Raw genomic sequence first — 15608 nt, forward strand, 5'->3', positions numbered from 1 at the left:
TCCTGTCACTCCCCACATGGCACTTCACATCCAAGCAATTCTATGCTGCATAAATATTCCCCATGCACCACCCAGGCTCACGCTGCCAGGCCTGGCACCAGCTATTTCTTCCACTCAGAATGTCATTCCTCTTTTTATCTCATTCACACATTCTCATTTGTCCTCTAAAATCTAAATCATGGGCCACCTCCTCTGAGAAGCCCTCCCAGGCCTTGTATGGAGGTCATGGATACCTGCGCTTTGTGACTTCTGCCCTCACACATGCTTCTGTTGTGCTGGTCACACTGAGATGACATCTACATGATGACCTGTCTGCCACTCCCATGAGACAGTGCTTCTGAGAAGTAGAGCCTGCTTTGCCTGCCTTTTGCCAGCACTGAGAGGTGATCAGGCTGGGTGACCCAGATAAGGAGGTAATTAACTCTTTGTCACCAGAAATGTGCAAGTTGAGCTGACCAAGTACATGCAGAAAGATCACAGAGGGAATTGGAGCAATCAACTGCAACAGAGGTTGAGTTCATGGCCTCAGTGGTCCCTTCCACCCAAATGAAATATATTATCTGTGAGGTATTGAGCTCCCTGTCACTTCATATATTTAAGCAGAGCTTGGAGGACCCCCTATCGTGGTGCTATAGGGACATTCCCTGCACTGAGGGAAGTTTTATTTTATCTCTCCCTTTTGTGTAGCTCCATGATGCCAAATAAACTAGAAGATTCTAAGGAGCTCTAATGATTCTGTTTCTAATATGTTGCCTCTGCTACAAGTGTCTCCTGATTCATCAACACAAGATAAATAGCTACTTCGTTTTCTCTCCCAAAGTCTTAAACATATTTCCTCTTCTGATGTTAACATATTTCCTTTTGTCTCCTCAGCTATAAAATACTTGGGCCCCTCTGCCCACTGCCTTGAACATATACATCCATGGGGTGGGGGTAAAAAACTTAAGGCAGGCAATACCATCTCAGTCTCAACTATGAAAAAGGAAAAAAAACACACAAACCAATTAGAGCATATCTCCAAATGGAAGGAAAAATCTATGCCCGGAACAATTTCAGCTCAGCTGCTTGTTCAATTGATTTTGGGAAGGGCTGCCTGGCAGAGAGAAGGGCTTTCATTGCTCTTTTGGGGATAAGCAGGAAAATGGACACACAACCTCTCTGGTAGGTCTGTTCTGACAGATGATGGGCTGCTATGCTCTGGGCCTCCTGTTACCACAGAGGTATGTGGGCCCCAGGTCAGGAAGTCAGGCAGCAGGGGATGAAGCCCTGGTAGCTGGCAGGATGCCGGGGGCAGTGCTTTCCTGCTGTCCAAGGTCCTGAAAAGGGCCTTCTGCTTCATTCTGTCTGCTCACCCCAGGCAATCACTAGTGAGAGGGCAGGAAGGAAGACCCAGACTGTCCAAAAGCAAGCCCCAGACCTCTGTTTTGTAGAGAGCCAGGAGAAAGCATGTACCCTGGAGCTGAAAGGCCTGGCTTCAGCCTGGGGTCTCCAGGCCTGCCTTGTCTTCCTGGGGCAAGGGTGGTGGAGAGATTTGGTGTGTGTCCCAAGGCAGTCCAGGTGTGTGTCCCTGTCTTGCCCAGGATCCTCTAGGGTTTGGAGTAAAGCAAAGCCTTTCTGGTGAAACAATTCAGGTGACTGTTCTAGCAGAGCAAGACGACATAAAGCCCAAAGTCACCATGACTATACCTACACCCAATTGACTAGCACCAACCCCACTGTCCAACCTCTTCTTCACCCCAAATTTACTCTGCCTTATCAGTGTCTCTCTCAGTGCTGGCCAGAGGTGAACACCATCCCATTATTCACTCACTCATTCATTCATGTGACAATGGCTAACATTTACTGAATCTTATTATGTGGCGGACACTAAGTGCTTTACATACACTATCTCGTTTAATCCTCACAACCCTATTATTATCCCCACTACAGAGAGGAACAAACTACGGTTCAGAGATGTTAAGTAACTTCAACACACAGCTGGGAAGTAGTGCAGTTGGGCTTTGAATGCAAGCAGTCTGACTGCAACTCTCTTATGTGCGAGTCACTCTGATATACGTTGGGGATGCATCAAAAATACACTAAAACTCCTGAACTGTATACCATAAAAGGGTGAATTTTTGTGGTATATAAATTACATCTCAATTTAGAAAAATCTGAATGAACAAAAATTTTGGTTGTGATATGTTGACCACAACCCTAAGAATTCAGCTGATCTGTTTCTCCTCGTATAAACCAGCTTTTAAAAAAATCAAAATATCTCTTAAAAAAAGATGAATGAAATGTTTCAGATGTCTTTATAGTCCCACAAAGCTAGTTCCAAGCTTCAATTCTGCCATTTGGCCATGGAAAACAGAGTTTTGGTTTTCTCTCCTGTAAAGTGGGGACAGTGAACCTGGCCCTGTCAGGCAGTTGTGGGGATTTGAAGGAAAGGCTGCATCTGGCGGCAAGCTGGCCTTGGTAAAGCACAGCCGAGCATGCTGAATTTCATGAGGGCAGGGGCTCAGGGCATTCACATGGCACCATCACCAGGAATGTTCTGGGAGTGCCCAAGGCTGTTGAGACCTGTGCTCGCTGGAATCCAAGCCCACCTGTGTCTTCTCATCCTCACCACAGAGTCCCCCCTCACCCTCCACACTCCCACTGGGGTTTTTGTCTAAGACTCTACAAGGAGGATGGGTGCCTTTCCTCTTCCCTACCCACCATACTCCTTCTCTGGGCTGCCAGGGGCTGGGATTCCTGAGCCAGGTCAGTGAGTAAGCTGTGATGGGGCCTTCCCAACCCCCTGCCCCTGGCACCTGGGCTCTGGCTCACACCCAACACTGTCCTCATAGGCAGCTCCGTGCCCACAGGGGCTATGTTGCTATGGTGATTCCACTACCCACACAGTGTCCAGGGAGACAGCACAGTGTAGCTGGAGCTTTTGCAAGACTTGCTGAAACCAGGCTGGGAAGATTCCGGAAAGGGTCAGAGGAGTGGGGGATGGGAACTAAGTGAAACTGCTTCCCCAGCAGTAGCTGTGTGTGTGTGTGTGTGTGTGTGTGCGCGCGCGCGCGCACACGTGCTCACACATCAGCCACCCCCTGTCCAAGTTATAATGGCCCTTCCGAGCAGAAGCACAGCCCCTAGAGAGGCATCGACTTGTGACTGTCATAGGTTTCTTCCTGAGGTGATGTTCATGGTTTATCTTTGTGTTTAGTTTCTATGCTGAACTCTAAAAAAAGAAAAAGAGTGACATTCATATGGCAGCAGACGGGACTGAACTGTGACTTACACTGCTCCACATCTGAAGCTGGCACCATGGTCCACCTTGTCCTTTGTCCTACAAGATTTCCCACAGAGCACGGGGGGAGGGGGGAGGCTCCAGGAAATTGTACTGTGATGGGGAGAAAGATGCCTACCCCTTTATCCTCCTCCCCATCCCCGCTTCCACAGTCACCCATGTTCTAGGCAGCTTGTCTAAAGCAGCTAATTTAGCCCACACACCAATCCTGTGCTTGTTACACTCATTTTACAGATGACAACACCGAGGCACGGAGATGCTATGTCACTTGCCACGGTTGGAGCTAATAAGTGTAGGAGGTGGGAGTGAAACCTGGGCTGTTGTTTGAAATCTGTGTTCACTGCTTCTATCTCCTTCTCCCCCTCGGTGGGAGTTCACTGGAGCAGCCACTTAGGCCTGGAGAGAACAGAGACCAAGAGAGCAAGTGAAATAAGGGAGCCAACCCCTGGACTAGCATGTGGAGCACAACCCAAATTGCACCTGGTGGGTCCTGATGTTTGGGCTCCAGACTCAAGAGCTTTCCGCTCCCCTTCCTGAGCAATATTGGAATTATTAAAGAAAGGACCCATGCACACATCTGTGCTGACCCAATTCAATCCAGAGTCATTAATCGATGTCTTTTCCCCACAGTCATGAACGTGGCTCCCCTCTGCAGAGCCACCGAAACAGCCCTGACTGCAGATAAATGAATCCTCAGGGGTGGTGAGAACCGGGCCCTGCGTCCTCCCAGAGCCCTCGTGTGCGGAGCTAATGCTGATTTGTGAAGCACTTTATGGTTTATTCATACCGCTTTGCCAGGCTTCCCAGGACAACCTTCCCTCGCACAAATGAGAGCGACTCCCAGAATAGAATGTCAGGCTTCATTAAAAGAAAAAACCCGGTGTGGGGGATGTCCCTTTTTTGCTCCCTAGCCTGCGTCACCCAGTGTTTGAGGGATTTGGGTCACACCCCGGGAAGCACCTGTGCTGTGAGCAGAAAGGGATGTCGGGAGCTCCTTTCTAGGTGGGAGAGACTCTCAGAGGGTTGGGCTCAAGTCTCTCTGCAGGAAACACGCCCAGGCCAGTGAATGTGTTCCCAGGAGGCAGGGAGTAAGTGGTGGGGAGCCAGACACAGGGTAGAGCTCTGATGCTCTTATTCTCGGCTGGGAGACTGAGGTGGGTCATAGAGGGGTCAGAGCACTGTGCAAATTAGAAGTCATTTATCTGCCCCTGGTAGTACTTCCATTGTGGTCCCCTCAAGCTTGGGGAGGGTGTCCCTGAGCACAGAGGGAAGAGGAAAGCCTTGTTCTCCTCACTTAGCTTCTTTAGGGTGCCCCAGGAGCAGCGCCTTGCTCAAGCCTCACCAGTGCCCAGGAAAGCTGCCCATAGACACACATGGCACCCAGGAAATTGCAAGGCGCCCCAGGGCACAAAAATCACACTGATGCAGAAATGTAGGAGACTTCATGGGCTTCACACCTTCCCCCAAACGAGCAAGACTCCCACGTACTGAAGTCACCATCCTTGGCCACAGGGTCATACTCTTGAGGGAAAAATCACAAGGACTTCTGAGCAGCTCAGCTTCTTCAGAAACTAACTTCAGGTGCCCTGATGCCAGGCAGATGGGGGACTTGTGACTCCTGAATTCATCTTCTTTACCCCCAGAAAGGTGGAATAAAGCAGAGGGGGTGTGCTGGGCTTAGAATAACAAACTCAGAATAGGAAGCTTGAACTGAGTGAACCCTGCAGGACTTGGGGTTTGACTGCCCTCCAGGTCCACCCAGAGAGGGTGGATGCCTGAGTACCCGACTGACTCACCACTCATCTGGGGTATCAGGGACATGATCACCCACTTCTCAAATGGAATCTTTCGAACAAGGTAAGCGTGTAGGAAAGGTTCTCAATTGCTAAACAATTCATACTGATGTTCCTGGGCAACATTAATAATTTCTTGACTACGTGTAAGAGTCAGTCCAATCTAAAAATCTGCAGAAATCAGGGGAGCATCATCCCGTACAACGTAAGATCCAATGGGCTTCCTTCTTTTCCACCTGCTGTCTCAGAGCACAGGGATCCGATGCAGCCCAGAAAGTCCAAGGTGGTGGTGATGACCTGCAGCAAGTATGAGGGGTTCTCTGCTTGTTTTGCCCTCCCTGCCAACTTTCAATCCATCGCTGTCAGTAGTGGGCGATACTGAGATTTTAGAGCAGCAGGTACAAGCTAAGAGCCTGCTTCCCAAAATGGGACCTACATTGCTCCCAACAAAAGAGCTGCTTTTGGATTTATTTCGTCATCACCAATCCTTTGACCATCCCTTCTAGCTCTGATCTTCCAGGCAGAGAATTAGATGCAATTGGGACAACAGAGAGAGACCCAAATGGCTAACCCAGTTTTTGAGAGATCACAGTGGTCAAAGTCCAGAAATAAATCTCAACTGGTCATCCTCACCTTAAAAAGTAAGTTGATGATACTTTCCACCAAGAGTTAGTGCTACACAACTGCCAACTGCTAATGAATTATTCTTAAATTAATAATAACACCAACAACTGAGCAACAACAACTCAAAACATGTTAATTAATTTTCAAAATATTATTTCTAAAATATAGTAAATAAGTTACATTGTTTGGGCTCCATTAAATATATGCATTTTCATTGGGGTGGTATAGTTCCCAAGGGGGCCAACAGTGGGTCTTGAATATGAAAACATATTACTCTTTCTTTTTTATATCCTCACCCGAGAACATGCTTAGAGAGATAAAGGGTGTGAGGGAGGGGTTGGGGGTGGGGGTCGGGGAGGGAGAGAGAGAGAGAGAGAGAGAGAGAGAGAGAGAGAGAGAGAGATCAGAGAGAGATCAATGTGTGAGAGAAATATCTATTGGTTGCCTTCCATATGCTCCCTGACTGGGGGTCAAACCCACAACTCAGGTATGTGCCCTGACTGAGAATCAAACCATCAACCTTTTGGTGCATGGGACGAAACTCAACCAACTGAGCTTCCCCGACTCTGGCAGGGCTAATATTACTCTTTTACATAGAAACTAAAGATATATATATATATATATATATATATATATATATATATATATATATATGGTACATATATGTCTTTGGTATTAAATTTTCATGAAGGGATGATTAGGAAAAAATCTAAAAAGGGTCCTTAGAAGGGGGGGGGCAATAGGAAACAATGGTTGAGAAACACTACTTAAGTAGAGAATAACAATTATGCTCTTTGCTCTAGGACTCAAAGTTATGCATACAGACTTCTCTCCTTATATTCTGTGATGGTTATTGGGGTAAATGGGTGGGTTTGTTCCTCCTTAATGGCCCTGACCCTGAGCCCAGGTGCAGATGCTTTTCTGGGTGGTCATTTTTCTCCCTCACTTTTCTAGGTTATCCAGTCATTCCTCAGTGGGTTGTCTTCTAGCAGTGGCCTGTCAAATTCATAATCTTAATTTTACAGGCAAATATTTAAGTCCATCCTGGTCAGAAAGCAACAACCTACTTCCTTGTTAAATTGTGTGAACAGGTGAGCGGACTGTCTTATGCCTGTTCATGTATTTTCACGAGTCTCTGGGTTTGCATGTGTGTTTTTGATGGTTGAGATCACCAAGAAAACCTTAGATCATGTTCCACAGGAACAAGCAGAAAAACTTACGGTGCAAAGTGTTTCGAAGGTCTTTTCAGAGACAAAGGATCCATCAAGGCCAAAGAGAAAGATGGATGCATAGGCGAGCATTCCTCCCAGGATGATGAGGTTGTTCATGTATGGACTCGACATCTTTATCAGCCTGACAAGAAAAGGAGATACTACAGTTACAGAACGGGTAGTGTAGTTATTCCTTCCACAAATATTTCGACTGTGTATACTGCGGCGAAGGCTAGAGGGGGAGAGAAAAATGTAAGTCCTGACTTCCTCCACTACCCTCTCCCCAAGACTGTGCCAAATGCTTATCTGACCTGTGTATTAGGGGCTGTTTCCCCCTCACTAAAGGACCCCAGACAGCTATCAACTCCCAGCTGTTGATTTTCCTGCCTCCTTGGTCAAGTTCACCCACCACTTCTCTAGGGACAGCTTGTAGCATCAGCTTCTTCAACCACTAATTTTTAATTTACACAAAAACATTAAGTCAACAGCTTTTTGTGTCTGGGGCTGGGAAGACATGCAAAATCTATAGAATTTTACATTCAGGTTCAGCAACTATCCACAGTGAGAGGGACGATGGCCCCACCACACTCCCCTGTGCTGAGTGGACCAGGTCTAGGAGGTTCTACAGGTGAGAACTCAGGTCTGCTCAGGGATTGTGGCCACTGTAGTGAATGAGCTCCACTTTGGCTGCCTGAAGCTCACACTATCCCTTGCACAAAGAGGGCCACACATTGGGTAGGAACACCTCCCCCACTCACCAGGCAGTGGAGGTGGACAATGGCATCCTTATCTCCACCCTCTAACACTGTCTACCTCAGGCTGCTGTTGGGGGCAGTTTTTATACTCCCAAACTCTACATTCTTCTCTCTCACTTCCTTCAGGAATTCTGCTGTGACTCCCAGCTGCCCAGCAAGCCACGACTTAGTTAAACCATCAGCCGGCTGGAGTTCACCCTCAGAGATGCCTGGCTCCCCCAGCACAATCCACTCAGAACATCTTGGGTTTTCAGGTGCCCCATGAGCCAGGTGTTCTTTTGCAGATTGTAATTATGATCAATTTTTCTCTGAACAGTTTCCTTCAGAATGTGTATTTCTATTAATCCTTCCACATTTAAAAAGTGTAATGTGGTATCAAAGTGGAAGAGAGAGAAAAACCCTGCTGTAAATTGTGGACCATTTACATGTTCTTTCGAGTTGGGAGCAATGGGTCCAGCGCTTGGTCCCTGCTACCCTCAGAGGTGCACAGAGGTTGGCAAAGCAATTAGCTGGCTGAATTTCCTCGCCTATAAAAGCACAGATCATACTGCTAAGGGCACACGTGAAGCTGAGATGAGACTGGGTTCTTGGAGGCCCTTATAAACCAGGAACTGCTAAGGAACCTTCATTCTTATTATCACAGGAAGCTGGGGAGGAGAGAGGCCAGGAGTTGGGTAGGCTTCTTGGAGGAGGGGACCTTAATTTTGTAGGTAGCATTTAGGAAGACAAAAGTGAGGGGTATCTGGAACTTTAGTGACATTTCCCCCCATACATCTTTGTAGATTTTTAAATCTGCAAAGCCAGTTTAAAAAAAAAACAAAAAACACATGGATGTCAGCCTATTGGAAACAATAATGATAATTTTCTCCAGGAGGCTAAGATGGGGTGGTTTAGGAATTAAAAGAGTTTAGTCTTATTTTAGGGGCCACTCACCACTGTGATGGGAATTCTTGAAGCTTGTGGAAAGGGAATCTAATGTTAATTAAGACTTTTGTGCCCAGGCCTTGTGCCAAATGCTCACCATTTGTATGCAGTAGACAAAAGTTGCTTCAATTTTTGTGTGTGGCAGTGAATGTGTTATTGGTGATAAAGAAAATAAAACAACAGGCAAATAAAATTCCTTTTTGTTCTTCAGGAAATAGGTTTGGCCTCAGCAGTAAAAAAACAACAACCTAAACCAACAGCAACAAAAAATTGAGAGCCTGGAGGTTTCTCCTTTACAAACAAAGAAAACAACTGTTCTCCTGGAATTGGGCTTGTTCCTGGCAGCCCTGGAGGTCATGCATCGTGGCTTCTGGGCATAATAGCAGAGATGCTGCCCATGGGTGGGCACTGGGCCTGTGACTGAGAAGGCCCTGCTCTGAGTCCTTGCTCACCCTCTCCCACAACAAGGCCGGGAGCTGGAAACCAAAGAAGCTGCCTGTGCTTGGTAAACACTACCATCCGGGATGGTGACCTGTTCTACCCACCGCTGACCAGAATAATTCAGAAAGCGAGCTGCTCTCCCCTGGAGAGTGAAGGGCATGTGTGAGGGGACAGAAATCAAGGGGATGGATTCTGCTGCGTGCAGCAGTGTGGCCTTGGACAGTGGCCCTTGCCGCTGAGCTTCTGTGCTCACATCTGTAATCTGGGGAGGGGCTTCCTGGACTGCAGTGTGCTGCAACCAATGAAGTGCCAGGCCTTGTACTTAGTGAGCCCCCTAGACCAGGGGTGGGCAAACTTTTTGACTCGAGGGCCACAATGGGTTCTTAAACTGGACCGGAGGGCCGGAACAAAAGCATGGATGGAGTGTTTGTGTGAACTAATATAAATTTAAAGTAAACATCATTACATAAAAGGGTACGGTCATTTTTTTTTTTTTTTTTTTTTAGTTTTATTCATTTTAAACAGGCTGGATCCAGCCCGCGGGCCGTAGTTTGCCCACGGCTGCCCTAGACAGTGCTTCCCCAAGATGCCGGGGGTGGGGCAAAGACACTGGGGAATGCTGTCTTCTAGATTTCTCCTTCTGGGCCAGCACAAACTGCATGAGCACAGACAAAGCTCTGAGAAGGCCTATGGACCTAGATCCTTCAGTTTTATTTAAGCCTGCCTTCCCCAAACTTATCTGACCGAGGCTCCTGTGTAACGAGTAGCCCCATGTATGTATGTAAGTGTGTGTGTGTGCATGTGTGTGAATGTACACACATGGTCACGAAACATTGAATAACATCGCAGTGAATGAGAAGCACACTTTAGAAAATCACCCTACAATCTTCTGTAGCCCTGGAGAATCCGTCGTGCAATGCTCGCATACTTTGTCAATGAGGTTTGTTGATCCAGAAAGTACAATCCAAGAGGAAAGTGTGAGCGACTTACTTCTGATTCCGGTTCTTGATGTTGAAAAAGAGAAAAGCACTGGCCATGATCATCCCCAGGATGGTGAGGGCAGAGAGGATGCTGTAGAGAGGTAGGGAGATCTTCCGGAGCTGCTCTAGGATGATGGTCTTGTCTTTTGGGGGTTCGGATCCTAGAAGGCCAAGGAAAAGACATCACCTGAGTCCAGTGCAGTCAGTGCCTGAGGGCATCTCTGCCTGGATGTTCCTGACATTTGCCACCGGTGCACAAACTCTGTGTAGGACACATCTACTGGGTGAGCGGGCTCTGGTGGCTGGCCAGCCTGCCTAGCAGGGAGCCTTAGCCAGGACTTATTTCTTTCTCTAAACAGAATCAATAAGGAATTTGTGATGCATTTAATAGCCATTAGAAGACTGGAATTTGGTTTGGTCTAATTACCCTGTTGAAAAACTGTTGCCATTTATCCCCAAAGGTAACAGTGGCTCGGAAGGTGCAGGGCTGGGTGCTGTGAGTGGGTACCATTGGGTGTCACTGGGAGTGAGGACCTAGGCTTTGGCTTTCAAGGGCTATGTGCCAGCACACGATAATGACTGTCCCTCAACAGGGTGGACACCTTGCCTGTCAATTCCACAGAGATGCATATGTGCTCTGGCTGTGGATTTCCTGCTTCAAGGTCATTATGTTATAAAAGCTCTTTCTGATTTTCCATTTTCATAGGACTCGCTAACTGTGGGAGGCAGAAGCTGCCTGCATGCCTTCCCCTCCCTGTTGTGCCAGGACTGGACAGAAACTGTGGGACTCCATATCTCTGTGTGACTGCGAACTGTCCTTGCTCATTCTTCAAGGGCACAGGAACCGGGGGGAGCCCCAAGGGAGGCTGAGCAGACTCATCTTTATAGAAGGTGGCACAATTGTCCCGTTTTAGTTTTACCAGGTACAGGGAGGCTGGGGAGGACAAATGCAGGGACACCCCACCCCACCCCACCCCACCCCACTTCTTGCCAATCCTCTTTCTCAGCTGCTGTTTCAGGTCAGGTTTCTGCTGTAGGACTGTGAAATGTTGGGGGCTTTTCCCTCCAGAGAAATGTGTGGAATCAGCCAGGTGCCTGGGAGTGGCCGAACCTGGGGGACCCACCAGGGGTCACAATGAGTCCCCCCACCTCATGGCGGTGCCATGGGTGCCAGCCTACATTATGCCTCCCTTCCCAGGAGACAAACAGGATGGGCAGATATTGCTTTAAGGGCTGAGGGCTCCCCTGAACATCTGTGTTTCAAAAATTCTGATAGCAAGTTGAAATGTGTTTGGAAACATTCAGTGGATAAGAGGTCTTTGAACATGTAAACAGCCTAGGGAAGCTGCCAGGTTGGAAAGCAGCTAGGAACTTGCTGGCATGGTTAATGTAAAGTGTTAAGCAATTCCAAGTAAACAGACTTTTGTAAGGATTGGCGCCAAGGACTAAAAGTCAGGGCAAAAGCAGACACAGGTGACGGAGGTAGCAACATTTGTTGCTTCCAGTGAAAACTCAACATCTGGAAACTTCCTCCCCCTTCCTATTTACTTCCCCTCTCCCCCCACCTGTACCCTGGGCTGCATTAGGCTGGCTCAGGTGACTTCTGGCTCCCTAATACAAGAACCATCTTAGGAATGCCTATGAGTTCTTGGCTGGAAACAAGCCACTCTCTGGGCACTGAGAAAGGGTTACATGATGACTATGACCACAAGCTGTTCATGTAGAAACAACTTCAGAAAATGACAACAGCTCCTCCTCCTTACTCTACCCTCCCTTCCCCGAAATGGCACCTCCCCACCTGTGCATCTTAACTGAGACATTATGGAAGCCAAATGGTAACAACTTGTTAGAAGTGTTACTAACAGCAGCAGCCCTGAATTTTCTTTCTTGCTACTCATCTGGTCCATCCATTCATTATTCATCTATTTTTCATTATTTCTTCATCCATCACTATTCCTTCACTCATCATCATTAATGATGGTCAACATCATTAGTAATCACCTTCCATCTATCAGGCCCAGTGCTGGGTACCAGCGATTCAAAGATAAAGAAGACGAAGTCCCTGTCCTCAAGGAACTTACACATTAGGTATATAAGGAGAAAAGGCAACCATAAGCAGTAACATTTACCGAATGCTTACCGTGGGCTAAGCACTTTATAGAGATTTTTTTATACGATCCACCCAACAATCTCATGAGTAGAAAAGATTATTCCCATTTTGGTGGGTGGAGTGGGGGTCGGCAACAGGTTTTTAGGTGTTAAGTAGCTTTTACAGCTAGTAAATGGCAAATCTGGCAGAATTTGACCCCATATCTGCCTAACTCTGAAGACGGTGCTCTCACACTATGTAAACTGCCTCCAATGGCCTGAGCAGGAAGCAGGAAGCAGAGTGCAGTTCTGCCTGATGAGTCAGGAAAGGCTACAGAAAGGAAGATGAGTAGTTAGCTTTCACCAGGAAGACAAGGAAGAAAGGGCATTTTGGGCAGAGAACCTGGCAGAGGCAAAGACATGGTGATATATGACATGTTTGAGGAACTGTAAGCAGTTTGGTTGGGGAGATCTGACAGAGAAGGCAGAGAAGTGAGGAGGTGTCCTTTCATGGATGTCTTGGGGCAACACCATGGAATAAGGCCCCTTGTTGTGCGCAACGGACACCATGAAATGCTCTGAGCAGAAGTGGGGCATCTTCAGCATGGCATGATGGCAAAAGCACTTTGGCTGTTAAGGGCAAAATGGACTTGAAGGGGTTAAGACTGGTTAAGCCCGCCCATCCGCCCATCCATCCATCCATCCCTCCATCCCTCCATCCACTCATTCATTCATCCACCCACTAATTCAGTGACTCACATGTTCACCTGTTCACTTATTTATTCACTCATCCACTCACTTGGTCAATCATGTATTCATAAAATATCATTGACTCTTCAACATGTGCCAGATTATGGCTGGTGCCAGGAATTTAAAGCCAAATAGGAACCAGTCAGGGGGCTCATGGTCCAACAATCTAGATATTTCAATACAAAGTGACAGTGGCCATGGTAAAGGCAGAGAAAAAAAACTGTGACAGCCAAAAAAAGGGGAGCCATTAGCCTGGTTGGGGGCAATCAGGGAAGGCTGCACAGAAGAGGTGTTATTTGATCTCGTTCTGGAAGCTGAGGAGAAGTTCTACAGCAGGAGAAAAGAGGGAATGGTCTTCCAGGAAGAGCAGCATGTGGAGAGACCCTATTATCAACCAAACCAAGTCCTTTCCCAGAGGAAAAGACAGAGCTAGATTTACCTGGGCCACATTTAAAAAGAATTACTCCTGGCCATCCTCTGCTTTAAACAGATGCTTCGGTGAAAGCCAGCGTTCATACAAATTCCAGTGACCCATTCCAGGAGCTGGAATACAGCTCCTATGTGAGTGACGGGACCTTGTGCTCAGTGAGTGAGTGCGTGTGTTGACAGGAGAGGATGTTCCCTCTTCCCCACAAGGCCAAAGGCTCTGAGTTTTCCCCCAACCGTCAGATAACATCCAGGCTTGGGACTGAGCAGACCCACTTCTCCAAGAAGCCCACCTGCCTTACCTTGGAACCTAATGGTGTCGTTGATGATCTCCAGTGTGTCAGCCACAGCATTGTATTCTCCCACCTTCACCTCTCTGCGGTCTGTGGGGAGCAATAGAGAGTGGCTGGTTAGATCCGAGTCCTGTGTTTGGGTCTGAGTGCTCCTCTCCTAGCTCTTGCTCTCCCCACAGTCCCTGGCTATATTCTTGCAGGCTTTTCCTTTCCCCAGGTAGAATCACAAAACTTCCAACTGGATCTGGACTAGAACAAATACTCTCTCACATTCTCCCGTCAACTGTCCTTTGCTGTACATGTGTAGCAGGGGGACTCACTCCCCTTTAACTGGATTCTCTGCCTGTTACCAAGTCCTTCCTGGTCATTGAGCTGAATGTTCTCTCTGTAACTTTTCCCTGTCATCTGACTCTGCCCTCTGGGACCACGCAGATTACCCCTACTCCCTCTGCCCAGGCAGGCCTAGAGCTTGAAGACAAAGACAGAACACCCCACGACACTCTTCCCCCACTCCACCTTACTAAATGTCATTCTATTTCCCACCTTACCCAGGCCCCTCCTGAGGCCACACTCCACAATATCACTGTCTGTCTGTCTGAGAGTGTAGACACTAGGACTGACCAACACCCTTTAGGCATGATTTGGTCAGCAGCAAGTAGAGGGGACCATCCCCTCCTTCATTCTGCACATTATACATCAATTGATATGTTCTGAGGTAGAATTAGCATCTTTTGGAGGATGCATTGCTCTGCCGTGTGATACTGAGCACAGTGTTCTCCGTATGCACTTGCCCAGGTGTATTTTCAGACCTAAGTGATACATTTGAATTTTCCTTCATCCTAGATACTATTCTGTTGTTGGGTTTAGGTCAGTGATATTCAATTGATGTGCCGCAAGAATTTTTAAAACATGCAATGCCTGACTATTTAGTCAGGGACACTGACCTCTTTTCCCTTAGATTGTCAAATAAAAAAATGACAACAGCCAAACACAACAATAGCTGTTCAGGGTGAATGAATCAAAATTATTCTGATTTTTTGTCAGATAAGCAAAAAAAATATATTTTTGGTGTGCTGCAGATTTTTAGTAAGTAGTTTATGTGTGCCATGAGGTGAAAAGGTTGAAAATTGCTGGTTTAGGGCAATTGCCAGGGATAATTACAAAGACAACTAGACCAGGGCGACTGGGCAGGAGGAATGGAGAGTAGTAATTAGATTTGACAAAGGTTTCTTTTTTCCCAGGTAAAATCTGGACAATTGGGAGATTAATTGGTGGGGAAGATGGGGAACAGGGCAGTGAACCAAGTGACTGGGCGGGGGGGTGGGGGGAGGGGGGCCCCGGTGCCATTCCCTAAGTGGGGAACCCATGAGGATAAAAGATGTTATGTTCCTGTTTGAATGTGCTCAGCCTGAGACACCTATCAGGGGGAGATCCTTGCTCTGGAGCGGGGAGAAGTCTGGGCTGGGGAGAAGGAGTTGGGGTCATCAGCATGCAGGCTGGGAGGTAGAGCAGTGGGCAGGAAGGGCACGCCGAGGGCAGTGCTGAGTGAGAAGTGAAGGGGCCAAGGACACAATCCTGGATAGCGCCAATCTCTGGGGGGCAGGCAGAGCAAGGACACTGCAAGGAGATTGGGAAGAAGTGGCCAGGATGCCAGGAGCAGGATGCCAGGAAAGAGTGGGCATTGTAGGAGCCAAGAAAAATGACAATTTCACCATGGGGCTGGCCACCAATGTCACATGCTACCGAGAGCCTGGGCCAACAAGCCCCTTGACAGGGGGTGAGTGGATCTGGCGTGTCTGTGGTGACCACAGATAAAACAGATGCAGGAAAGGTGGGGTTAGAGGCAGAGAACCAAAGGGAACCAGTGTGGGAGTAGAGAAAGGAGCCCCCAGGGCAGAGCAGACTTTGACAGAGTTCAGGAGTGGGCAGGCAGTGGCTGAGGTGCCCCACAGTGTGCCTGGATCGATGCTAGGAATTTTATGTGCCATCTTTTCAGTTCTCACAATTGAATGGACTAGGTCAGTGGTCGGCAAACTCATTAGT

The 15608-nt window shown here is 47.7% G+C and overlaps 1 protein-coding gene across 1 annotated transcript in view; it reads right to left on the reverse strand.

The window, feature by feature from the left end:
• GABBR2 (gamma-aminobutyric acid type B receptor subunit 2) overlaps window positions 1-15608 on the reverse strand; it is a 320004-nt gene that overhangs the window by 66736 nt on the left and 237660 nt on the right. The window contains exons 9-11 of the mRNA XM_059657467.1: window positions 13575-13655; window positions 10019-10169; window positions 6918-7050 (exon numbers count right to left, since the gene is read on the reverse strand). Coding sequence (XP_059513450.1) covers window positions 6918-7050; window positions 10019-10169; window positions 13575-13655 — 365 coding nt within the window. The remainder of the gene's footprint in view (window positions 1-6917; window positions 7051-10018; window positions 10170-13574; window positions 13656-15608) is intronic.

The sequence above is a fragment of the Myotis daubentonii genome, chromosome 11 (genome assembly GCF_963259705.1).
Source record: "Myotis daubentonii chromosome 11, mMyoDau2.1, whole genome shotgun sequence".
Taxonomy (NCBI): Eukaryota; Metazoa; Chordata; class Mammalia; order Chiroptera; family Vespertilionidae; genus Myotis; species Myotis daubentonii.